Below are 27,190 nucleotides of genomic sequence, written 5' to 3'. Positions count from 1 at the left end.
TTCTAGGAAGTGACGCAAGACAGAAGATGAGCTGGAGAGCGAAATATGAAACCTGAGCCACTGAAACATTGTAAAATATCCAATTACAGTTTAGTCACATTTGCCAAATTCAAGCTGATATCAGAGGCAACATAAGTGACTAGAGGAAACAGTATCCTTGCTCCCTCAAATGCTCCTGATCCCTCAATCACCACAAGTTTCCATTTTTATGCTCCACTGTCCTTTTTTTATGACATACAATTGCACTGAAGTATTTCAGAAATATTATGAGATTTCTTAACGTTTTGTGTAACAAAAACAGTGATATTCCACTTTAAAAAAATGTAAGTGCTGATAATACATCCAGATGGTGCCGGGAGTGTTTGACCTCTCAGCGGCTACCTACAGACCCAAAGCAAGGTTGCCTCTGTCAGCAGTAAGGCACACTTCTCACACCTTGTCTCTGTATAGAAAGGGCACTGTTCTTGTGATGCCAGGGGGCCTCCTCCGGTGCTAGCCCCAGCGCTTGCCACGTGCCATCTTTAAGCTCTGTTTTCACCGCCGATGCGTGCCCAGCATAACTTTGGTGATGAAGTTGACGATAGCTGAGGCCGGCTGCTCTGGATCCAGCTCAGCAAACAGGTGGCAGACGTTTTCCACAGAGCTGCCTGTCTTCTTGGCCACAAATCCAAACACCCTGTGGAGGACACAAGAAATAGAGGATGGACTTCACTACACTGGTAGGCAAAGCGGTTCAACAATATAATTGTCATTTGTGTCCCATGCATTAAATATTCCAACTCAGTGACAGAACCAGCCTCAACAATTCACTGTACTCTAGGTGGAAAAATCACTATAATATGATTTTTATCTACCTATTGAATAAATAATGTAGTTTTTCCAAGAATGTCCAAGATCCATTTGCGGTGAAAGTCCTTCGCACTGCTAGGAAAAGCTAAGCCATCCTGTTATGTATGTTTTTTCCTGGAGTGCCCTGTAGCTCTTCTCCACCAAACTCAGTAGCATGCTAGCTCACGTAAAGTGCTCCATCTTTTTACTGTTCTGTTCATTATCAGAGTGGGCTGGACATGTATCAGTGTGATTCACAGATGACTTGGTGAATCGAGTTGTTTATTTGGATCACATGCTCATAGCAGCTTACGATTGTGGATTTAAGTATGGGAAAGCTTGCTATGCACATGTTGGACAGGCAAGCATGCATTATTTGCTTTTAAGCTCTCCTCCCAAAAACCTATTCTTTCTGCTCGGCAGTAGAGGCAACCTGGCCATCCCATTGTTCAGAATAGTTTTCACCCTGCTTGGGTGAAACCCATACTGTATCCTGTTTTATTACCGGTTACCAAGGCAACAGAATTGAGCCTCAGGAGCGATTTAAATTTGGGCTTTAGGCCTGTCCTCCAGCAGGGTAACAGAGTAAATTACTCCATGGCCCTGGCAGAGATGCCGTCGTGCAAATTATAAAATGTCCGTCGCCCCGGTGGACATTCAAGCATTAACAAGAACCAAAGTGTAACTTTGGCGGACTGACTGAGCAATGTTACAGTTATTTTGTATTTGGAAAAAGAAAATCGCAAAGCAGGAAAAGCATACCCATTTGCAATGCAATAGGTATCACGTTTGCGCGAGTTTGAGCAATTGGCACTGTAAATATTAACCCCATTTGCCGTGGGGGTTATTTTCCCGCTGTGCTGGAGGGGGAGGGGGGCGCGCACGGCGCCCGCATGCTCATGACGAGCTCAGCTCGTCATGAGGCACGGCGCTCCTGTGCTCATGACGAGCTCAGCTCGTCATGACCACACCCGTTCCCGTGGAAGCAGGGGAATTATCCCCGCATGCGAGCGTTCCACAGTGACACTAAAGGACTTTTAATGTGTGAGGGTATTTTTAAAAAGCACACAATGCTCTCGTCTTTTCAGATCTAAGAGAGAGCCTAGGATCACACTATACACAGCAAAATAATAATGAATAAAAATAGTCACCACCACACATTGATAGAATCCATTTGTTTATATAATTCTGTTAGGAGGGTGATTCTATCATTTCCTCTACGCTTCCTCTATTGTTTTGGACTCTGTAGCTCTAAATGGCAAGAACAGATGCATACTGGTAAGTAGCATTTTCCGTTCGAGGCATATGAGCTGCAGATCCTACACTTAGCAACGATTGTGCAGCAGTGTCTCCCATAGCGGTGGTCGCTTGTATCCGTTGCAGCATACTGAAATAGTGTTTTAAGGACAGCTTGGCCCACTGCAGCTTGCTGCTTGGCTTGCACATCAACACAATAGTGTTTAGTGAAGGTGTGTACTGTAGACCATGTTGCTGCCTTGCATATGTCCTCTAGTGGTATGTTTCCTAAGAAAGCCAAAGAGGCTCCTAGTTTGCGAGTGGAGTGTGCTCTAGGGGGAACTGTTAGTGTACGTTTTGCTTTTTGATAGCATATTTGAATACACTTTACAATCCATCTGGCAATTCCTCCTTTAGAGATGGGATTGCCTTTGTGTGGGGGAGAGAAAGATACAAATAGTTGTTTTGTCTTTCTGAAGGATTTAGTCCTGTCTGTGTAGTATAGTAGAGCTCTTCTAACATCTAAGGTGTGTAAAGCCCTTTCTGCAACAGAGTCCGGTTTTTGAAAAAACACTGGTAACTCTACTGATTGGTTTAGGTGAAAAGGAGTAATCACTTTTGGCAGGAATTTAGGATTGGGACTAGGAACCACTTTGTTAGGATGTATTTGAAAAAATGGTTCTTGTATTGTGAATGCTTGTATTTCACTAACTCTTCTGAGAGAGGTGATGGCAACAAGGAAAGCAGTTTTCCATGTTAGAAATTGCAGTTCACACTTATGTAAAGGCTCAAAAGGGGGGCCCATGAGTCTTGTAAGGACCACATTTAGGTTCCATACTGGAGCAGGTGGTAACCTAGGTGGGATTATTAGTTTTAATCCTTCCATAAATGCTTTATTTCAGGTACTCTAAAGAGAGATAGATGTTGTCTATTTTGTAAATACACTGCAATTGCTGCTAGATGCAGGCGTATGGAAGAATAAGCCAAATTGGACCTTTGTAGGTGTAGAAGGTAGCAAATGATATTTTGGATGGAAACATCCAGTGGATCAATGTGATTGTTTTTTTTTGTTGTAAGACGTTTATTAGCATTCAATAGAGCAGTACATATAGCGAAGCCTACAACCCTGTGGGCCGGCTGCAACATTACGGTATATCATGAGAGTAGAAACATATGAAGGAAGGTGTACATTTCCTTCGACTGCAACCTTAGGAAATAAGTCTTTAAGTGCATCTTTCGTACCATGTGTGCTCTTTATTCAGTTATGCTTTCAAATGACGTCTTGTTTTATCTTTTTTTTATAAGTAAACATTTTAACTCTGCAAACGGAACAGGTCTCATCAGTGTGTCCCAATCTTTGGCTGCGTCGTCGCGTATCGTTCCGGTATCTACAGTACTGAAACCCATAAGTTTTACTGTCAGACCTTGGAAACGCGACAATGGGATAGGGGTTAGTAATGTACGTGTTCGGTCCGTCTTTGCCATTGTGTACGCCAGCCGTTCAGAGCGGTAGGGCCCCACGGGTTGTCGATGGAGTGTGTGATGCATCATGCGGATAAATGTTATAGTCATACTGTGTATTGAGGAGACACCACCTGATCTGGCCCCGTGGCCGGTCATGTGTCCAAGTACGCCTTCCGGGTGGGGCGTTTAAGGAAGAAAGGGCTATGCGTGGGAGACGAGAGTCCAAAACCATGAACATGGGGGTGTGTGTGGGAGGGGGGGCGGGGGGGGGGGGGGGAGAGTCTACTTGTGGGATTGACGCCACAAATATGGGCTAGGAGGGTATTTTAAGATGTCCTGGATTAGTGGTCCTTCGTGTGGGTGTCTGTCTGGGTCCACAGCCAGCGTGTCAGACGTATGGTACAGCCGCTGCTCAGGGCGTCTGGGGGAGAGGCAGGCTTCCTCCAGGCCGCAAGTGCCATGTCTCCAGCGCTCCGAGTAGGCCAGTGTCGTGGGGGGGGGGGGGGTGCAACCTGCGTCCTTGGCTTCGCCACAGTTACCCCAGCAGTGTAGCCCCATTTGCGGCGATCCCTATATGAGCCCTCTGGCCGTGCCCTCCCCCTGGAGGGATCTCATGATGTCATCCCAGATTTGTGCAATCGGGAATTGCCTTAAGCCCGCAATCTCCTCCCGGTGTAGTGCTGTGCTTTCTGCTCTAGCCCAGTTGGTGAAGGATGCATAGCAGTATTTGGGGATTGGCGGTTCTCTCCGTTTCCAGTGTTTGGTGAGCAGCCGCTTGGCTGTGATAAGGCCTAGATCCCAGAACCTAGCTTGTGTCTTATTGAGTTTGGTTCTTTTGTATAGTCCAAGAATGCAAGCCTCCCATGTGTGTGGCAGCCCCGGACCCGCACTACGCGTCAGGAGAGATGTCACCTCCCCCCAATATGTGGCTAGGGAGGGGCAGTGCCAGAGCATGTGCAAAATGTCCGCGCTTAGCAGGTCGCATCTGGGACAGGTGGCGGTATTGATCATGATGTACCTGTTGATTCTGTCTGGTGATAAATATGCCTGGTGTAGTATGTATAACTGAATGGTCCGGAAGCGGGAGTTGCGTGGGATATTCACGGGGCTAGCCAGAACCAGGTTCCATTCCTTATCCGTCCAATCCCTCCCTCGGTGGGCCACCCATTTGTCCCGAATCGATTGTGTGGATCTATGTGTGTGCATGAGGAGGGCCTGCGCCAGCCAGCGGATGATATGGGAGCCGTTGCCCATTACGTGTAGGTATTGCATTAGGTGGTGTATCGGCGGCTCTTCCTGAATATCACCCCAGGACTCCGTGTATGCCCTCAGTATACACGCATGGAGCAGGAATTGCCCCGCTGGTAGACCAGTGCCCTCCGTCAGCTCCTCAAATGGGAGCATGGCTCCATCAGCATAGAGGTCGCCCATAGTCTCCACCCCAGCCGCAGTCCAGCTCTCTAGAATGCGTGGTGTCACTGTTCCGCCCCTCCGGGGGGTGCCCATCAGGGGGAGTGCAGGGGCATATGGCCTGACTTCCTGGGTCAGTTTTAGGCTATGGATGAAGCATTTACGGGCCACGGCTACGTACAGGGGTAGAGGGCGGGGTCCCTTAGTCAGGGGATGGAACAGAGTGCATATTTGCGTGTGGGTCCATTGGTAGGCAGCGGTAGCCGTGTCGTCTAGGTGCGAGCCGCTAAGCCAGTGTGTCACCCATTGTAACTGTGCAGCCAGGTAATACAGCTCCATGTTAGGGACTGCCAGCCCTCCCTCAGCAGTCGGGGAGTAGAGTTTTGCCAGGGCCACACGGGGGCGCCCGGTGTTCCAGATCAGGAAACGGATCATTGATTCCAGGTCATGGAATATTTTTGTGGGGACATACAGTGGGATGTTTGCGAAATGATATAGTAGCCTGGGCAAAGCTATCATTTTGGAAAGTGCAATCCTGCTGGGCACATTCAGTGGCAGAGTCTTCCAGAAGGCCATCTGGGCTCGCAACGAGGATATAGCGCGCACCAGGTTACCCTCCAGTATATTCTGCGTGTCTCTGTATATATGCATTCCGAGGTACTTAAAGGTGGTAGGATACCATGTGAGTCGGACACCTCTGAGGTTCACATCACACTCCTGCATGTCTGGATTGAACAAATACACTCCGGACTTTGTCCAGTTGACCTTAAGACCCGATACTTCTTCGAATGTCTGGAAGATTTCTGACAGTGCGCCCGGTACGGCGGTAAGGTCTCATACATACAGCAGCAGGTCATCCGCGTAAAGCGAAACTATATGCACCCCGTCAGCGAGCGGGATCCCCCATCCTGCTCCCCTTTCCCGTAACAGCGCCGCCAGGGGCTCAATGGCCAAAGAGAAGATAAGGGGTGACAGGGGGCAGCCCTGTCTGGTGCCTCTACGCACCTGCACCGCCTCCGAGAGCAGCCTGCCCGTCCGCACTCGCACACTGGGCCACTGGTAAAGTAGTCCGACCATGTCCGCATAGGCATCGCCCATGCCAAATCTGGCCAGCACCGCCCCCAGATAGGGCCACTCTACGGAGTCAAAGGCCTTCTCAAGGTCTAAGACTAGACACCCCGATCTCGGCCAATGCAACGTGGCGGCTTCCTGAACTCGGAAGAGGCGGCGTATATTGCGGGAAGTGCTCCTTGTTGGCATAAAACCATTCCGGTCATCATGGACTAGGTTTGAGACCTCCAAGGCTAAGCGTCGGGCCAATAAAGAGGTGAAAATGTTATAGTCAGTGTTCAACATGGCTAATGGCCTGTAGGACCCCATGCATGTTCCTTCTCTGCCTGGTTTCAAAAGCGAAACCAGGTTGGCTTCATTAAGCATGTCCGGGAGCGCTGAGTCCTCGATTGCGGCGTTATAGACTTTGAGCAGCTCCGATCAGTGTATCCGAACATGCTTTAAAAAATTCGGCAGGTAAGCCATCCGGGCCGGGGGATTTGCCATTGGATAGGGCGAAAATGGCCTCGCGCATTTCCTACTGTGTGAATGGCGCCCCTAGGTCCCCCTGTTGCGTGTCCGTAAGGGAAGGCAGTTGTGCATTTGCAAGGTTATCTATTATGGATGCCGATGAGACCCTCAGCTGTGACCTGTATAGGGCCTGGTAGTGACGCACAAAGGCTTGGTGTATTTTACTCTGTGTGTACACTCCCTCTCCCTCGGCTGTTTGGATGGCGGACACCGGCTCTGTGCGGTTCTCTTGTCTGACTAGCCAGGCCAGCAGCCTCCCGGGGTTGTCGCTGTGTTGGTGTACGCGCGCCGAGTGAGCCGCATAATTGATGTGTCTCAGTCGTTCCAGTAATGTTGTGTGTTCCGCTCGGGCCTCGTGTAGTTGGTCGCCCGTCCCTGCCACCGCTACCTGCTCCCAGCGGAGCAGGTCCGCCTCCACCCTGCGCAGGTCAGCTTCTAGTGTTTTCTGCATGTTCCCCTGCGTGCCCAGGCAGTGTCCCCGTATCACCACCTTGAAGGCGTCCCATTCGACCTGTGGGGAGGACGCTGTGCCCGAGTTGTCTGTGAAGTATTGTGCTACGCAAGCCTGCAGGGAGTCTCGAAAGGGGGCATCCAGCAGTAGGGCCGGTTGTAAACGCCATGTGGGGATGGGCGGATGTGGGCGCTCCCAAGCCATTTGCAGCGTGTGTGGATTGTGATTTGAGTGTGTTCGGCCGAGGTATTGAGAATCTGTGATGTGTGGTAGCAGTTCTGGTGACACCATGTACCTGTCTAGGCGGACATGCAATGCGTGCGCTCCTGAGTAGTAAGAGTATATTTTGGTGTTAGGGTTGTGGGCGCGCCATGCATCTTTTAAATCCCACTGTGCCGCCCACTGTGCGAGTGCTCTCATGGCTCCCAGAGATGTTGCATACGGCCTGGGTGGGGCCGAGCGGTCCAGCATGGGATCCAGCACTGTGTTGTAATCCCCCCCCCAGTATCCAGGGGACACCATGCCAGGGCGCCAGCTTCTCCGAAATGCGCGCTAGGAAGCCCCCCTGGTCTGTGTTCGGGGAGTAAACGGACGCCAGAACTACAGGTTGCCCATCCATGCGACCTTTCACCAACACATACCTCCCCTCCGGGTCTGTGAGGACATCTGTCATTGTGAAGGGAGTGCCCGGTTTCACCCACAGTAGCGCCCCACGGGCAAACGAGGAGTACTCCGTGGCATACAGTTGCCCCCTCCATCTACGACGCAGTGGGCCACCTCCGCCCCGTTCAAATGTGTTTCTTGCAGGAGTGCAATGTGTATCTGGTGCCTTTTCAAGTAGGAATATATTTGATAACGGCGCGCTGGTGTGTGCATGCCTCTAATATTCCAGGTGCATATTGTTATCGTAGACATTTTAGCAGTGTAAACTCCCCCCCACCATAGCCACGAACTTCAGCCCAACGCAGGCCCATTGCATCCCCTTTTCTAGCTCTCCCACGACCACCCTCCCCAGTACACTCAGCAATGTTCAGGAAGACATTAAGGAGGGGAAAAACAAAAAACAACAATAACCAACTGTGGGTGAACCCCACTGGAATACCAAAAGGGCAGTGGTGAAACGGGCCACCGTCCATACTCTCGATTGAGAGGGACAACCTTTCAAGTCTAGGGGGTATCGTGTACTAAGCACAGTCCTGGCGGTTCAGATGATCCGTCAAGGAAGGAGATCAAGATCCTTCCCCGAGCCATATGAGATAGGTGACTGGCAGCCAATGTCAGTGCTCCGGGATGTGGCGCCATTTGTCCCGTGGGGGGCCCCGTTCCAGCCAGTCATAGCAGGGGAAGGAGAAAAGGGGGTGGGGTACATTTCCCGGGCCCCTGGCGAGAATGGCTCCCCATTGACTGGGGCCTGCTGTCAGAGGGGGCGTAGGAGGAGCACGGGCCAAAAGACAACCCCACCACCACCATACTCTGCTTGCATCAGCACCATTGGGGCAGTGCTCACTGTGCCAGTTATCCACCGTCCAGCTAGCAGGCAGGGGGGGTAGAAGATTTCCCCGGCAGCATCGGGCATCAGCCGTGCCTCAGCGTCCAGTCAGCTCCCACCGCCATCCCCCCCGCCGTGGCGGGTACCCTCACAGATGACTCGTACTGTGTCAATGAAACAGGTCAGCTGTCTGCGGTGTGATGTCCGGTAGGTCTACCGAGATTTGAGAGTCTGGAATCCCATATACGGCTTCATCATCATCGCTAGGGACTGTCTGTTGGCCGTCATCCAGGACAGCTTCCGGGGATGGCGAGTTGCTCAATTGGGAGACTCTCCGGAGTGCGTCCTGTTGTTCCTGAAGCATTTGGTCCGCCGGCGGAGAGTGTTGTGACACTTCCTCTGGGCGTTGGGTCTGCTGTGCTCTGTATCTGCGGCGGCGCCGCGGCCCGCGTGATCGCGGCCTCACCTCACTGCCCTGTGCCTGTCTGGGTGCCGTGTCCGTGCCCCCGTCCAGCCACTCACTGACCTCCTCGGGAGTGTTGAAGAAGTAGGTCTTGTCTCGCGCCACCACTCTCAGTTTTGCAGGAAAGAGCAGGGAATATTTAAGGCCTGCGGTGCGGAGTCGTCGCTTCACTTCCATGAAGTTGTGCCTCTGACGTTGCACTTGGACAGTGTAGTCCGGGAAGAACATAATTGTTGCATTGTCTATTCGAATTTCGCCGAGGCGTCTGGTTTCTCGCAGCACCGTGTCCCGGTCCCTATAATTCAGTATCTTGAAGAGCAGCGGCCTCGGATTAGCGCCGGTAGTGTGAGGACTCGTTGGCATTCCTTGTGCCTGTTCCACTACGAAGTAGGGCGAAAGCGTGCCTTCGGGTAACAGGGTCCTGACCCAGTCTTCAACATGTTGAGCAGGTTGGTTCCCTTCCCATTTTTCCGGGACCACCACTAGCCTGATGTTGTTGCGTCTCGCCCTCCCTTCCGCATCCTCGGCCCGGTCCTCCAGGAACTCTACTCTGTTCAGGAGATCCTGCACTTGCCTGTCCGCCTGGGTGACCTTGGGTTCGATCTCCTTCACAGCACCCTCCAGAGTCTTGGTTCGGTCGGACAGTTTCCTGTGGTCGTCCCGTAGGTGGGTCAGATCTACGGCGACACTGTCTATTTTGGACTCCAAGGAAGTTCTAGTTAGCTGGAGCGACTGTTCCATGCGCTCCATGGCTGCTAGCAGGCTGTCCAGCCTCGCGGTCACTTGGTCGGCGGACATTTTGTTTAGCAGCTTGTCTGTTTTACCCTTCGGCGGGGCACCTCCAGTCCCGGTGCGGGTCCGCACCCCTTCGGACATGGGCGAGATCGCCCGGCCAGCAGCTCCCCCACCTGGGTCACGCCAGCAGCACCTCCGGGATCACACCACCGCCGGGCGGGAGGTCCGTCAGCCAGCAGCCGCCCCCCCGGCCGGGACCGGCGCCGTTGTGGCGGGGGAGGTCCGTCAAGCCGGTCCTCGCCTCCTTCCAATGTAGGTTCTCCGTGCTGTCCCAGGTGCAGCGGGGGACCGGGGGGCCAAGGCGGCGTGCGGGCCCACAGGGTCCGAGTTCTGTGGGTAGGAAGGCAGGGCAAGTCCGGCCGCCAGGTCCGGCCCCAGGCCGCGGCCCCTCGCATGCCCCCCCCGTCCGTCGGGCGGCCACTATCCCCGCGGGGGACACGCAAGCAAGTCCATGCAAGGCGGACTATCGTGGACCTCTGCCACAGGGAGGTAGCCAGGCTGCCGAAGATTGCGGTGTGGCGGCCAAGATGAGGAGCCGGGCAGCTTCTCCACCAGTAGGGAATGCACGACGCAAGTTCCAGGCAGCTTCTTTGCGCTGGTCCCGCTATGCAGGCAGGCGCGGGAGGGACTCACCGGGCGACTCTGGTCTCGCTGCAACAGCCTGAAGAGGAGTCCCGTCCGCTGGTTCCGCCACCTCACCGGCGCCCCGACGGTGGTGTCCCCTGAGTCGTGCACGCGCCGGGCGCATTGCCAAGCAGCCAAGCGGGCTCGCCTCACGCACGGAGCATCAGGTGCGCAGCGGCCACGATGTTAGAGCCGGGTGTCCGCTCCTCCCTCAGTCCGGGCCCACCGCAGACGTCCAGCAGCAAGATGAGGCGAAGTCAGGGCCGTCAGAGGGCGTTCACAGTTTGGCGGCAGCCGGCTAGGGGGTCGCATTCAGTGGAGCGGGAAGCACTAGTTGGGGCCTGGGCGCTGGGCCCGAGCCGCGTCCTCTCCTGATTTCTCCGCCGGCCGGGAAGCAGCAGGTCCCGCAGGAAGGTCGCAGGATAGGCCGGTGCCGACCGTGTCGGAGCTCCGTCGTCAAAGTCGGCCAGAGTGCCGAAAAGTGTCCCAGGGAGGTCCGCCTACAGTTTCGGGCGGCTGCGATGAATTTTGCCGGAGAATCGGCTCAGGGAAGGGGAGCTTAACACGGAGCTCTACCCTATTGCGACCTCCGCCATTGCGTGCTTAGCCACGCCCCCCCCGTGGATCAATGTGATTGTTGTTACAGTATATTGCAAATTTTTCCACTTAGCAGCATAACATGCTCTGGTAGTGGGTTTTCAAGCTTCTTTAATGATATTCATACAGTCTGGTGGTAAGTTTAAGTAACCAAACTCTAGGACTTCAGGAGCCAGATTGCCAAATTCAGTTGGCTTGGTTCTGGGTGCCTTATTTCTCCATGGTTCTGTGTTAACAGGGATGGCGTGAGCCGTAATTTATGATGTGGAACCAGTGAGAGATCTAGTAGTGTGGTGAACCACGGCTGGCGTGCCCATGTGGGGGCCACTAGTATTAGTTTGAGAGACTGTTGTCTGAGCTTGCGTACTACTAGTGGAATGAGTGGGAGAGGCGGAAAAGCGTACGCAAATCTGCCTGACCAGTTCATCCATATTGCATTCCCCTCCGACCGTGGGTGTGGGAACCTGGTGGCGAAGGTTGGGCATTTTGCATTTTCGTGGGTGGCAAACAGGTCTATCTGTGGATGCCCCCACATTTGGAAGAATGGTTGTAGAACTTGTGGGTGCAACTCCCATTCGTGAATCTGTTGTGACTGATGACTCAACAGATCTGCTATTTGCTTGTGAATTCCTGGAAGGTGTTCTACTGTCAGGTGTATGTTTTGAGGAATGGCCCATCTCCAAATGTTTTGTGCAAGCTAGGACAGTTGCAGAGAGTGTGTCCCCCCCTGTTTTAGTATATAATACATGTCTGTCATATTGCCCGTCCAGACTAGGACAGCTTTGTTATGTATTTGTACTTGAAAAGTTTTGAGTGCTAGGAAAATTGCTAGTAACTCCAAATAGTTGATGTGGAACTGTTTCTGTTGATTGTTCCACTGACCTTGTGTGGTATAATGCAAGAGATGGGCACCCCATCCTGTGAGGGATGCATCTGTCGTGAGCACATCTGTGGAACAGGGTCTAGGAACGGCCGTCCCTTTGTCAAGTTTTAGTTGTTCCACCATTACAGAGAGCGATATGTACGGCTGTCTACCAACATCAGGTCTGTGAGCTGACCTTGAGCCTGATTCCACTGTTGTGCTAGACATTCTTGTAGTGGGCGCATTTGCAGTCTTGCGTGAGGAACTATAAAGATGCAAGACGCCATCATGCCTATTAGTTTCATGAACACTCTGGCTTGGAGAGAGTGCTGGCATTGAAAAAGGGAGACTAAGTTCTGAATACTTTGAATCCTGGCTTGACTGGGATACGCTAGAGCTGCAGATGTGTCTATGGTAGCTCCTAGATATTGATGAGCGTGCGAAGGCTCTAGGTGCGACTTGGTGTAGTTTATCGTAAACCCTAAGTCGTGCAATGTTTGAATTGTTTGTTTTGTGTGTTGTACACACTAGTTGAACGATCTTGCTTTTATGAGCCAGTCGTCGAGGTAAGGGAAGACATGTATTTGTTGTCTTCTGAGATGTGCTGCTACTACTGCTAAGCACTTTGCAAACACTCGTGGTGCTGTTGTGACCCCGAATGGAAGGACTTTGAACTGATAGTGTTGTCCTTGTATGACAAACCTTAGATACTTCCTGTGCGCAGGATGTATAGGAATGTGAAAGTAGGCGTCCTTTAGGTCTAGTGTGGACAGAAAATCTCCCTGTTGTAGTAATGGGAGTACTTGTTGTAAAGTGATCATGTGAAAATGATCCGATTGTATGTAGTGGTTGAGGGGCCTGAGGTCGAGAATTGGTCTTAATGTCCGTACTTTTTGGGAATTAGGAAGTACAGGGAGTAAACTCCTGTTCCTTGTTCCTCTAAAGGAACTACTTGAATGGCATCTTTTTGTAGAAGTGCTAGAACTTCCTGTTGAAGTAGAGTTATATGGTCTGTGGACATTGGACGCTGCCTGGGTGGTATGTTTGGGGGGGTTGCTGTGAGTTCTAGGCAGTAGCCATGTTGGATAATTTGTCTTACCTACCTGTCTGTTGTGATGGAGTTCCAGACAGGTAGGAACTGTGAAAGTCTGCCCCCCACAGGAGTGGAATGCTGTAGGTGAGGCAGAGGGAAGTCACTGTTTGGGAGTGGAAGAGGAGCGGTTGTTGTTATTACCTCTGCCTCTTCCCTTGTTGTTGTTGCGTCTGTATCCTCCTCTAAAGTAGCCTTTGTTAGAGGAGGTTTGTGTGTTGGTCTTAAAAGATGATGTGGTCTCTGTGCCTGTTTGCTTTGAGCCTCCTCTATAGAAGGAGCAGCGAAAATAACTTTTATTCTGGGTGGATTGTAATGCATCCATAGACTTAGCTGTGTCTGTGTCTTTTTTCATCTTCTCTAGTGTGTTGTCTGCCTCCGGCCCGAACAACTGGTTTTGATTGAAGGGCTGGTTCAGGATGGTAGTTTGTACCTCTGGTTTAAAACCTGAAATGCGTAACCATGCATGACGTCTGAGAATCACACTAGTATTGACTGCTCTGGATGCTGTCAGCTACATCTAGTGCGCATTTAATTGAGGCATTAGATATTAGTTTGCCTTCTTGGAAGAGCTCTGCTGACTGATCTTTGTATTGATCTGGGAGATGTTCCATTAATTTTTCTAGTTGGTCGTACTGAGCCCTGTCGTAGCGTTAGAGTAAGGCTTGTGTGTTTGCTATGCACCATATGTTTGCTGCTTGTGCAGCAATCCTTTTTCCCGACGCATCAATCATTTTTGATTCCTTGTCAGGGGGGGGCGTGTCACCTGAAGTTTGGGAGTTTCCTCTTGTACGTGCATTTGACACTACTAAAGAGTCTAGTGGCAGATGTCCCTTAATATAGACCGGCTCAGCTGGTGCTGGTCTATACTTTTTTCTATTCTGAGATTTAGCACCCTACATCTTACTGGATCTTTAAAAATGTCTGGAGCATGTTTAATAACTCCTTTGATCATAGGTAATATTTGAGTAGACCTTTGTGACTGCTCAAAAGTGTCTAGTAAGAAATCCTCCTCAATGGCATCAGAGTGCATTGACACTCCATGGTAAAGGGCATCTCTGTTTAATAGATGATTAAACCCAATACTATCTTCTGTAGGGGAAGGTTTTGTTGGGTAGTACTGAGGCTGAGGGATGCATTGTTTGGTGTAAAACCATATGCCTCGTCCTCCTTAGGATATTGGGGGTTGACATCCTCATCTAAAGGGTATGTTACGTCATTGCCCCCACCTAAATCATACTCTTCGTCAGTGAGGTGTGATGATGCGGGAGATTGAACTGGAGAAGTCATAGGTTCAATGTAAGGATTAGGAGAGGAAGAAGGTGAAGGAGAGGAAGGGTGCATTGGAGAAGTTGCACAGTCCTTTTTGGCAGGAACCACAGGTGGAAGTGGTGTGTCTGCTGGTGTTTTGTTATAGGGAATTGCTTCTGGTCTTTTTTATATGAAATTGCTTCCACATGTCCAGTTTTTGGATTAATATAGACTTTTTTCTGTTTAGGATCTGGTTTAAACAGTTCTTCTTGTTCTATAATCTACTTTTGCGTAAATTATTTCGGTGCCGATAGAGGTTGATTAGTGTTCTTTGCCTTAGGAGGAGTGATTAAGTCCTGTGGCAATTATTTCGGTGCCGAAGGTGGTCTAGGCTTGTCTGTATCATGCCTTGGAGTCTTTGGTACCGATATCGTAGATTTCGGCGTGGAGACAGGTTTTGTTGGGCCTGCGGCGCCGGAATCTGGCTTCCCTTCTTTATTTTTGGATGCCCCACCCCATTCTCGATCGCGGTTTGCTAGAACTTACTTTACTGAGTCCGCCATTGAATTCCGGACTATTCACAAGGGTTGACCATTCCAGCGAACCACACCTCATACCTGATCTTGGTTTGTGAGACCTTGTCTAACTAAGTCCGTTTTGCTGCTGGGATATGCTTCACCTTTCACCCTCTCCCGGTCGCTCTACCATCGTCCTCCCCATGATCCTCACTGACTGACCGCCATTCTGGAGGCCCCAGCCCTTGCACGCCCTCCCCCAGTCAGTCCTCCTACACCTCATGCCCGGATTCAACAAGCGCGCCTTCTTATAGGGGCATTAATCTCTACTTCCACCCTCCCTGTCCCCCATCTTACCCTTTTCCTTTTGCCCCCTGTACAGCACTGTTCTCTAACCGACCCAGTCCTGATGAAGATCCCAACTAATGTGGATCGAAACGCCGTTGACTATTCAGTGCGAAAATAGGCGCTCCATACAAAGTGGTTCAATATAACTCAACAAATCCAAAGTAGAAAAGAAGTTCTCCTAAATACCAGAACCACATTTTGTCTCTAAATCACTGTATATATTTATGCACCAGTCACTTTGCGCCACCCACGCTGATCACATTGTTACCTGCGTCGCCACTGTGTTTTTCACTCACACACCTTGAGCACCTAGTACAATTTGGGTTGTTGTCAATTGCTTTAATTGTACATCGCAGTGCTGTAACTACTGCTAATTGCTTTTTTTCCTCCTCTTACTTTAATTTACTATATAAATGATGCCATGAGCACATGAAAAAATCCAACAGAGGCTCCTTATTTCTTGTTTTCATGTCCTTTCTAATTGTCTTTAAATGATACCAGTTGGGATATCATATGTGTATATCATATTCTCTACCCCAATCCCAACACTGTTTTTTTTTTTTAATTAAAAACTTTATTGTGCAAAACAGAAAAATTACAGGTATGGGCCTACAACCCAGGGGCCGGCCGCTAGTGTTTGTCAAGTAAATACACGGTCAGTAAGGCAGCAGCTGACCCCGGTAGGTCCAGCAGAAGTACAGGATACACTTTCAGCAACACATGATGTATGCAGGATACACGATTTTTAATTTTATAAAGGAACAAAGAGAAAGAAGGGAACAAACAACTCAAGGCGGAGAACATGATAAAAGAAGTCGAGCTCAGACACTGGGGACCTACCATAACGGATAGGGAATCAGGAGGACGTTGGAGAGAACCAATGGGGGGGAGGCAGTGGGGAAGTCAGGACAATCGGATAAGGAATATTATAATCAAGGAATCTCAGAGGCCAGGGGGACAGAGAAGCGTCTGGGATGTCTACGAGGGGGGGTGTGCAGATATTACCTCGGTACGGGTTCCATTGGCCCCAAATTGTACTCCACGCCCTAGGCTTGCCCCTAGCCAAATATACCGTCTTCTCCCTGAACATGCACCAGTCCATGTTCTCCTTCCATGTCGACACGGTGGGAGGCCGTTGGGAACCCCAGAGCTGTGCGATGTCCCTTTTGGCAATCATGTTCCCAAGTGCCGCCCACCGGGTCTGGGCAACGTTATAGTCATTCGGCTCCCACACATTCAACAAACATCTTCGAGCCTCAGGCAACAGAGCGACCCCAGTGACGCACTCCATCACAGCATGCACACGGCGCCAATACGTAGCGACCTCATGGCACTCCCAGAGGATGTGAAGAAAAGTGGCACCCATTCCACAACCGCACCTACACAACCCATCCGACGAAAAACCCATGGCAACCAAACGAGGACCAGTGACATACACGCGGTGAAGAATTTCGAGCTGGACCAGGCGGAGATGGGCCGGAATGGCAACCTCTTTAGGGGAGGATAGTGCAGACTGCCAGTCTTCGTCGTCCAATTCCACCCAGTCTCCAGCCCAGGTCTCCCTGAGGCGCACAAGGAGATCTGCCCGATTGTTGATCAACTTTTTATAGATCAAGGAAATCGTACTATCGGGCAGATGACCATCAAGTATACGATCCTCAAGCGGGGAGTATTCAGGGACCACGGTACCAGCCGTGAAGACCGACAGTAAAGCATGATGCACCTGTGCATATCTGAAGAACTCCCGCTCACTCAACTCATAATTACTCTGAAGCTCCGCAAATGATTTCACCGCACTTTTCACCCAAAGATCACCCACTCTGCTAAGTCCAATCGTGTCCCAGTTCTCAAAACCTTCGTCGTCCACAGGCATCCCAATCGTTCCGAAGCAAACAAAGGGGTCGCCTGCGTCAGTCGATCATTCCACCCCATAGCCACATTAGCATCCTTCCATACACGCACTGCAATTTTAGTGGGTCCTGTGAGGTTCCACCCCGCCGTCCGAGAGTAGAGTGCTCTGTTAAAGTCGCCGCCGGGCAACAGGTATTTATCCATAGCATACGCTGGATTCGGCCCAGAAGCGTATGTAGCATGGTTAATGGCGGACAAAAGGGAGGCCCAATAATACCTCCTGATGTCCGGGAGTGCTATACTCCCGTCATACCAGGGGAGGGTTAGTTTCAAGAGAGCAATGTGCGCTCAACCGTCCCAAACAAGTCTCCTCTGTAGTCCCTCCACCTCCCGAAAGTAGCGCGCAGGAATGATATCAAAGGAGTTCTGGAGTGCATAGAGAAATCGGGGTAGGGACATCATTTTAAACAGCGCCGCTCGACCAAGTGGGGACAGCGGCAGTCTACGCCAACGGTCCACGTCAAGCTTCAAGCGCCGGAGAGGAGGAAGGAGATTATGCTCGTAATGGGCAGCCGAGTCCAACAATACGTGAACCCCTGAATATTTGAAGTCAGATTGAGAAATTTGAATGGGGAACCTGGTCGGCAAGGGAGGAAGACCACCAGAGATGACATATACACAGGACTTAGACCAGTTGATAATCAACCCAGAGTTTTTGCCAAAGGAAGTTAGGACGTCAAAGAGGACGTTGAGGGACTTGCGAGGGGAGGTAAGATACAGAAGAATGTCATCTGCATACAACGACACCCGGTCTTCAAAGTCAGGGGTCCAACGAATGCCCTTTATCGAAGGTTCCCATCGGAGCCAGGCAGCGAGCGGTTCCAGGGCAAGAGCAAAGAGCAGGGGGGACAACGGACACCCCTGTCTAGTACCCCTCCCAAGAGCGAAGGACTGGGAGACTCTACCGTTAACAACCACCTGAGCCAGCGGATCCGCATATAGTAGCCTCACCCAACTAATGAATCCCGCACCGAAGCCAAACTTTGCAAGAGTGGCCCAAAGATACGGCCACTCTATCGTATCAAAGGCCATCATGGCGTCTAATGAAGCCAAGATGGCCGGTTCGGACAGAAGCTCCGCCCTCGCGAGAACGCCATGAAGGCGACGCAGGTTTAGAGCAGTGTTCCGTGCGGGATGAAGCCAGATTGATCCGGATGGATCAGGTCACAAATAACAGTGAGGAGGCGGGTGGCAAGAACCTTAGCGAGAGTCTTAGGCTCAGCGTTTAGTAGGGAGATAGGCCTGTATGAAGCACAACGGTCACGAGGTTTGCCCTCCTTAGGAATTACCACTATAGTGGCCAGGCGCTGATCAATGGGAAGATAGCCAAGATCACGCGACTCCGTAAACATATCGCGGAGGTACGATGCGACCTTGTCCGGACGGAGTTTGTATAATTCAATGGGCAGGCCATTTGGCCCTATGGCCTGCCGGAACGGAGGGAACGAATGGCAGTCGCTATCTCATCGACCGACAACGATGCCTCCATACTCTCCCGATCCTCTTCGGACAGGCAGGGAAGCGCGATATCCCTCAACAAAAAACGAGAGTCATCCTCGTCCCTGTCGGACACCGGGGAGTAGACCACACGAAAATAGTCAGCAAAACATTCCACAATCTCACCAGGGTCAGTCACCTCCAAACCATCAGGATTCTGAATCACGGGGACAACACGATTCGCTCTCTCCTTCTTATCAAGCCAGGCAATCAGCTTACCCGCCTTGTCACCAACGTCATACAATCTACCTTGCTGTTCTCTGTACATCGTTTTGGCGGCCTCTGTCACACGGGATTTATAATCAAACTGTTTCAAGCTAAGGGCGTGGAGTTTGTCCCGGGTGACTCCCGTGTCCAGGTCGTCTTCTAATTCCAATATTTCAGCCTCCAGACTCTCGACCTCCCCATCCCTCGCTTTCTTAGTCTCTGCTATTAAAGATAGGGCGTGTCTGCGAATAACTGCCTTAAAGCCTTCCCACAGGGACACCAAGGACGAGACAGACCCCTCATTCTCCAGGAAGTAATGGTCAAGGGACTTCGAGAGGCTGGCGCGGGTCTTGGGATAGCGCAAATGCCAGGGGTTGATAGGGGCGACCCGTCCCGCAGTATGTAGACCCATATCAAAAAGAAGCAAAACAGGAGAGTGATCCGAGATACCCCGGGCCAAGTGGCTAATTTCCCCGATGTAGGAGGACTGGACAGCGGGCATAAGGAAGTAGTCTAGCCTGGAGAGACTCCCATAAGCACCGGAGTGAAAGGTGTAGTGACGTAGTGTCGGGTGCATTAGCCTCCAGGAATCCACCAGACCAAAGGTGTCCAGGAACCCACCTAGCCATGATTGAGACGCGGGAAGGTCCCTGGGGGGGTGACGATCCAAATCGCCGGAAAGTACCGAATTGAAGTCCCCGCCCAGAAGGAGAAGACCATCAGGGAGCCCCAGCATCAGCCGACCAACGTCTCAGAAAGTAGAGGTCTGGAGGCCTGGGGGCACATAAACAGAAACCAAAGAGAGAGTCTTGCCCTCCCACCTACCAGTGAGGGCGGCGTAGTGCCCCCTGTCATCAAGAGTGACGTTATCAATCTCAAGAGGGAGGGAAGACCGAATCAGAATACCCACACCCCTAGAACCAGTGGTGAATCCGGAATGTGCAACCAATCGGTAACCCCATCTGTTCATCGCGTGACACATATTGCCAACTAGGTGCGTCTCCTGCAGGAGTACCACATCAGGGGAAAAACGTCTTAAATATTGTAGAACAACACCCCGTTTTATACGATCGCCCAAACCATTGACATTCCAAGATATAAGTTTCAGCCCACTACCCCCCATTCCCAAACTGTCAGATCGAGTGATTTGACCTTTTCGTTCGTTTTAGACAGGTCGGCCCTTATCCGAGTGACATCCACAGCAACCGTGCCAATTTTGCTAGCCAGAGCCTCGTATTGCTGGCCGATGGTTTTCCTCATGCCAGTGATGGCGCCCATGATGTCCTGCAGGGACAACTCGGCAGGAACGGAAGGGTCGTCTCGGGCGTCCTCCGGGGTACGACTGGAAAGCCCAGGGGAGCCTTTGGCTTGGGTATACCGATCCATAACATTTGTCTGGACCGGTCCACCACGAAGAGACATTTTGGTCTTCCGCTTCTCGGCATCACCCCTGCCCTCCATACTGGAAACTGCTCCCCGGAGGGGCCCACCCGACCTGGTGAAAATGGCCGCCGACAGTCCGGGCGCCAACGAGACCACAAGAGCTGGCTCGTAGGACCAAGAAAAGGCACAATGTAATTCAAAAGGGATGAAATGAGGAAACAGTTCAGACACTAAGTGGAGGCCGGACTGGTCCCCAACCGGGCGAAACGGTCTCTCGATCAGACCATGCGGAGATCCGGGAACGAAACCGAAAGTAGAGATGCGGCCACCAGGGAGGCCCCACTGCCGTTGTTGTTCAACTCCGTCCCGGATCCGCAAGTAGCCAAGATACCGGCACAGCCTCCAGGTGGGCCAGAAAAGTTCAAAGTGCCATAACTTCGGTCGCCGATGTCTGATTTTGATTCTGAGAAGAGTTATGGACTCAGTTGAGGTTCATCTTCGAAGAGCTGTCCAAGAAATCAGGATACCCTCAGGATAAATTGCGAGGAGGGGGAGCTCTGTGCTCACGCGACCATCTTGGATGCCCGCTAAGCTCCTCCCCAATCCCAACACTGTTGATGGGTTTTTGCTCCTGTTGTATGTACAAGATACCGAGTAACAACACATGTAACAGGGGGTGTCCTAATAGGAGGTTACAAGAGAAAAGGCGGTCCTAAGGAGGTACTACTAAGCCTATTGTCCAATGAAAAGCCATCATTTATAAAGGACAGGAGCCAATTAAAAAGATGAGCGGAAAGTGGGCTGAGCTTCATGCCCTTATCCTGACTACAGCATGTCTCGATGAGACAGCGCAAGCAATGCCTAGGCGAGACCAAACAAACATACGCCTCACTTGACATGGGACTTTCTTCCCATGACGAGGGGTACATTGAGCACTTTTTAAAGCCCCTCACAGCCAGGTTTTTCATGGAAGTGATAGACATTGAACAAAGGCATGCGTGTGACCATCTAATTTAGGTGGGCAGACCTATATTCAATTCTCTAACAACCCTTTCTGCGTCCGGCTGTCAGAGAAGTTTGATCGCTGCTGTCAAACTATAGTCTGCTCGCACTTAAATAGGGTGGGGACCATACTTTTGGGAACCTTGATCTAAACCAGGCTTTAAGTCTGAAACCACAAATAACTTTGACCACCCTAACCTGATCTGACCTTGCAACTCTTACTTCGCAGGACAGGAAAACTTACTAGCACTAGGTAAGGGGAGCTCCTTCAGGTTTGAATTTTTAATAAAGTAGTCCCTCTGTTTGGCTGATGGCCCACCTTGGCCACCATAGGAGGATATGTACTGGCCCACTCAGTCACAACTGAATAAGTCTCCTGGACACTGAAGTCATGCTATCTGCTCTGTCCAAACAATTCACCCACAGTCCCAGCAACTTTCTCAAGGGTTCAACTAACTCTTGTCACCCAGTGTTACATTCATGGAAGCTTTGTGTCATCTAGTGCTACATTTCAATAAAGGCTGCTTCACTTCATGCTACATTAAAAAATAAATGTTGAGCTGCTTCACTTCATGCCACATTAAAAAAAAAACTTTTCAGCTGCTACTGCAGCAAAGAAAGTAACAGTGGCCAAGGGCTTTGCCGATTATTGACACATGTAATATGACTATTTGTTCCCCCTCCAAATCTGCATGCACAAGTTCAAACATGACAACTTCACACGGTCGCTTATTGAAGAGCCAATATAACACGATGGGAGACAAAGTGAGCAAGAAACCTATACAGAGCGAGGGCTTCCAGCTCAATTAAGGAGGCTCTGCACAGCTGATGTCCAATGGGGGTTTCAGAGCCTCCCCAGGACATCGGCAGCAACCTCAGAAGTATGTTTTCTTTTATGTTTGGGTGTGGGGGGGGGGTGAAATGTTGGAACACAGCCACGCCCCCTTTCCATAGGCCCTCCGCAACTGATCAGGCTTGAGGTTTAAGCTGGCGGGTCAGCAAGTTGTAGTGGTTTAAATCATACACTTACTTGGAAGTCGTGCCGTCAGGATTCGCCCACCTGCGAGAATTAAAAAACAAAGGTTTAGAAAGAAATTTGTTCATTCTGGACCAACATGCCACCCTCAAAAAAGTCTCACTAGACTACCTTGCCAGACTTTGAACAAGCTTTGGCAAATTTAATAGATCTCACCTATTGCCAATGTGCTTTAGCCCTGTTGTACACCAGGGTGGCAGCAGTACAGCATGCCTAAAAGTTAGTGGCCAAGAGGTGAGTGGTGTGGAGTGGAATGTCATAGACTGAAATAGAGTAGAGTGTAGTACAGTGTCCAGGAGTGGAGGGCTGTGGAGTGGAATGTTATAGAGTGGTGTTTCGTGGAGTAGAGTGGAGTGAAGTAGAGTGGAGGGGCATAGAATGGAGTAGAGTGTTGTGCAGTGGAGCGACAGAGTGTCAGAATGGGATGGCACAGAGGGGTTTGTAGTTTGAGTGGGGTAGTGTGTTGTAGATAGAGTGCAGTGCATAGAGCAAAGTAGAGTTGCGTGGAGAGGCATAGAGTGGATGGCCATAGAGTGAAGTGGCATAGAGTGAAATATAGTGGATTGGCATAGAGTGGAGTAGAGTGTCGTAGAGTGGAGGGTCGTGGAGTGTCATGGATTGGCGTAGAGTGAAGTTGGGAAGAGTGGCGTAGAGTAGGGTGGCATAGAGTGTTGCAGAGTGGAGAGGCATAGGGTGTTGTGGTGTAGAGTCAAGTAGAGTGCCATAGAGTGTCGTAGAGTGGAGTGTCATGAAGTGGCGTGTCGTAGAGTGGAGTGTCATAGAGTGGAATGTTGTGGAGTCACGTAGAGTGGTTTGTCATAAGAGTGGTGGATTGTAGAGTAGAGTGGTATGGTGTAGAGTAGAATGTGTAGAGAAGAGTGCAGTGAAGTGGCGTAGAGTGTGGTAGGGTGAAGGGGCGTAGAGTGGAAAAGAGTGGAGTAGTGTCTTGGAGCATGCATGGTTTGGTAGTACACTGACATTACCGACAACACATTTCAATTGAAACGACCATTACGTTTGCACAGACATACACAGTTTTAGTGCTAAAACAATCCAGTGCACAAACAATAAAATAGCATGACCTAGTGAACTGACTTGTTTTGATCGTATTAAAATATTTTTTTCCACCACACTTCATAATTACAAAAAATTTGCTTCATTTGTGCTTTCCTAATTCTGATATATTCTGAAATATTTGCACGGTTCATTTACAGACATTTACATTTTTTGTGTGCTAGAAGGAAAATGCTACTTACCAGTATGCATCTGCTCTTGGCATGTAGAGCTGCAGATTCTTACACTGTGCATTAGATTGCCCCCTGGTGTTGGGCTTGGATGATTGCATGTTGTTGTCGTCTTAGAAGAAGTCTTTGTAGTCACGATATGGGTGACTCCTCCCTTGGACAATACTGCGCATGGGCATTGTCTCCATCCTTAGATTGTTTTTCGCCATGATGGGAAATGATGGAGTTAGTAAAGATACAGTAAGAAAAAAGGATGTCCATGCGTGTGCATCTAAGTAAGATGAGAACTGGAATGGATACATGTCTGGGGAGGCGGGAGGGCGTGTACGACTCTGCAGCTCTACATGCCAAAAACAGATGCATACTGGTAAGTAGCATTTTCCGTTCGAGGCATATGAGCTGCAGATCGTACACTATGCATCGATTGTGCAGCAGTGTCTCCCCTAGTGGTGGTTGCCTGTATCCATTGCAGTAGTCTGAAATAATGTTCTAAGGACAGCCTAGCCTACTGCAGCTTGCTGCTTGGCTTGCACATCAACACAATAGTGTTTAGTGAAGGTGTGTGGTGTAGACCATGTTGCTGCTTTGCATATGTCCTCTAATGGTATATTTCTTAAGAAAGCCATAGAGGCTCCGAGCTTGCGAGTGGAGTGTGCTCTAGGAGGAACTGTTAGCGTGCGTTTAGCTTTTTGATAGCATATCTGTATACACTTAACAATCCACCTGGCAATCCCACCCTTAGAGATAGGGTTGCCTTTGTGTGGAGGAGAGAAAGATACAAACAATTGTTTTGTCTTTCTAAAGGATTTGGTTCTATCTATGTAGTATAGCAGAGCTCTTTTAACATCTAACGTGTGCAAGGCCCTTTCTGATACCGAGTCTGGGTATTTGGAAAAACACAGGTAACTCTACAGATTGGTTTAAATGAAAAGGTGTGATAACCTTTGGAAGAAATTTTGGATTAGACCTGAGAACCACTTTATTAGTATGTATTTGAAAGAATGGTTCTTGTATAGTGAACAATTGTATTTCACTTACTCTTCTGAGAGAGGTGATGGCAACAAGGAAAGCAGTTTTCCATGTGAGAAATTGCAGTTCACATTTATGCAGAGGCTCAAAAGGGGGTCCCATGAGTCTCGTAAGGACCAGATTTAGGTTCAATACTGGAGAAGGTGGCAGCCTGGGAGGGATTATTCTTTTTAATCCTTCCATAAATGCTTTGATTGCAGGTACCCTAAAAAGAGACAAGTGTTGTCTGTTTTGTAAATAGGCTGCATTTGCTGCAAGATGTAGGCGTATGGAAGAGTATGCCAAATTAGACCTTTGTAGATGTAAAAGGTAATAAATGATATTTTGGATGGAAGCATCCAGTGTATCAATGCGATTATGTTTGCAATATAATGCAAATCTTTTCCATTTGGCGGCATAACACGCTCTAGTAGTGGGTTTCCTAGCCTCTTTAATGATATTCATTCAGTCTGGTGGTAGGTTAAGATAACCAAACTCTAAGACTTCAGGAGCCAGATCGCCAAATTCAATTGGTTCGGGTCTGGGTGTCTGATTTCTCCATGGTCCTGTGTTAACATCGAGGGTGTGAGCTGTAACTTTTGATGTGGAGCCAGAGAGAGATCTAGTAGTGTGGTGAACCACACTGTTGTCTGAGCTTGCGCACCACTAGTGGAATGAGGGGGAGAGGCGGGAAAGCGTACGCAAATCTGACTGACCAGTTCATCCATATTGCATTCCCCTCTGACCTTGGGTGTGGGAACCTGGCAGCGAAGGTTGGGCATTTTGCATTTTCATGGGTGGCGAACAGGTCTATGTGTGGGTGCCCCCACTGTTGGAAGAATGGTTGAAGAACTTGTGGATGTAGTTCGTGAATCTGTTGTGACTGCCGACTTAACAGATCCGCAATCTGATTGTGAACTCCTGGAAGGTGTTCCGCTAACAGATATATGTTTTGAGGAACGGCCCATCTCCAAATGTTCTGTGCGATCTGGGACAGTTGCAGAGAGTGTGTCCCCCCTTGTTTTTGTACATAGTACATTGCTGTCATATTGTCCGCCGGATTAAGACAGATTTGTTCTGTACTTGAAGTAGAAAAGTTTTGAGTGCTAAGAATATCGCTAGCAACTCTAGATGGTTGATATGCAACAGCTTTGTTGGTTGTTCCATCGACCTTGAGTAGTGTGGTGTAAGAGATGGGCTCCCCATCCTGTGAGGGATGCGTCTGTTGTGAGCACTATCTGTGGAACAGGTTCGAGGAACGGCCGTCCTCTTGTCAAGTTTTTGGTGTTCCACCATTGCAGAGAGCGATGAGTGCGACTGTCTACCAACACCAGGTCTGTGAGCTGACCTTGAGCCTGATACCACTATTGTGCTAGACATTCCTGTAATGGACGCATTTGCAGTCTTGCATGTGGTACTATGATGATGCAAGATGCCATCATGCCTATTAATCTCATGAACACCTTTGCTTGGAGAGACTGTTGGAGCTGAAAAGTGGAGACTAAGGCTTGAATGCTCTGTATCCTGGCTGGACTGGGATACGCTAGAGCTGTAGATGTGTTTATGGTAGCTCCAAGATACTGATGCACGTTCGAAGGGTCTTCTGAGATGTGCTGCTACTACTGCTAAGCACTTCGTGAACACCTGTGGAGCTGTTCTGACACCAAATGGAAGGACTTTGAACTGATAGTGCTGTCCTTGTATTACAAACCGTAGGTACTTCCTGTGGGCAGGATGTATTGGGATGTGAAAATAGGCGTCCTTTAGGTCTAGCCTTGAAAGGAAATCGCCTTGTTGCAATAGTGGGAGCACTTGTTGCAGAGTGATCATATGAAAATTATCTGATTGTATGTAATGTTTGAGGGGCCTGAGGTCGAGAATTGGTCTCAGTGTCCTGTCGTTTTAGGGAATTAGAAAATACAGCGAGTAAACCCCCGTCCCCTGTTTCTCTAATGGGACTAGTTGAATAGCATCTTTTTGTAGAAGTGCTAGGACTTCCTGTTGAAGCAAAGTCAGGTGATCTGTAGACATAGGACGCTGCCTGGGTGGTATGTTTGGGGGGGATTGCTGTAAGTTCTAGGCAGTAGCCATGTTGGAAATCTGTCTCACCCACCTGTCCGTTGTGATGGAGTTCCAGACAGGCAGGAACTGTGTTAATCTGCCCCCCACAGAGTGGAATGCTGTTAGGGGAGCAGAGGGAAGTCACTGTTTAGTTGTGGAGGAGGAGCGATTGCTGTTGTTACCGCGTCCTCTTTCCTTGTTATTATTGCCCCTGTATCCTCCTCTAAAATATCCTTTTGTTAGAGGATGTTTGTGTTTGTGTCTTGAAAGATGTTGCTGTGTCTGCTCCAGTCTGCTTGGAGCCTCCTCTATAAAAGGAGCGACGAAAACAACCTCTAGTCTGTGTGACTGTAGAGCTCCCATTGACTTTGCCGTATCCGTGTCTTTTTTCATTTTCTCCAGTGTAGTGTCTACTTCTGGACCAAATAACTGGTTTTGGTTAAAAGGCTGGTTCAAAATTGTGGTTTGCACCTCTTGTTTGAACCCCGAAATGCGCAGCCATGCATGTCTCCTGAGTATCACCCTAATATTTACAGCTCTAGCAGCTGTGTCTGCGACATCTAGTGCACATTTTATTGAGGCATTTGAAATTAATTTGCCTTCTTGAATGAGCTCAGTTGCATGATCTTTATACTGATCTGGAAAGTGCTGTATTAGTGTCTCTAATTGGTCGTAATGAGCCCTGTCATAACGTGAGAGAAGGGCTTGTGTATTCGCAATGCGCCATATATTTGTAGCTTGTGCAGCAATCCTTTTACCTGACGCATCAATAACTTTGGATTCCTTGTCAGTTGGGGGCGTTTCACCAGAAGTCTGTGAATTCGCTCTTTTTCTTGC

At 49.7% G+C, this 27,190-nt stretch overlaps 1 protein-coding gene across 4 annotated transcripts in view; it reads right to left on the bottom strand.

The window, feature by feature from the left end:
- Positions 1–73: 73 nt before the first annotated feature.
- The window catches only part of TNS2 (tensin 2), a 387,080-nt gene continuing 359,963 nt past the window's right edge, over positions 74–27,190 (bottom strand). For all 4 annotated transcript variants that reach the window (XM_086959724.1, XM_086959742.1, XM_086959733.1 and 1 more), the window contains 2 exons: positions 22,035–22,064; positions 74–676 (listed from right to left, as the gene is read on the bottom strand). In XM_086959724.1, coding sequence (XP_086815850.1) covers positions 535–676; positions 22,035–22,064 — 172 coding nt within the window. In that variant the 3' untranslated portion in view covers positions 74–534. The remainder of the gene's footprint in view (positions 677–22,034; positions 22,065–27,190) is intronic.

Source organism: Lissotriton vulgaris, chromosome 1_1 (assembly GCF_964263255.1).
Source record: "Lissotriton vulgaris chromosome 1_1, aLisVul1.2, whole genome shotgun sequence".
Taxonomy (NCBI): domain Eukaryota; kingdom Metazoa; phylum Chordata; class Amphibia; order Caudata; family Salamandridae; genus Lissotriton; species Lissotriton vulgaris.
This window is presented reverse-complemented; position numbering and strand designations above follow the sequence as displayed.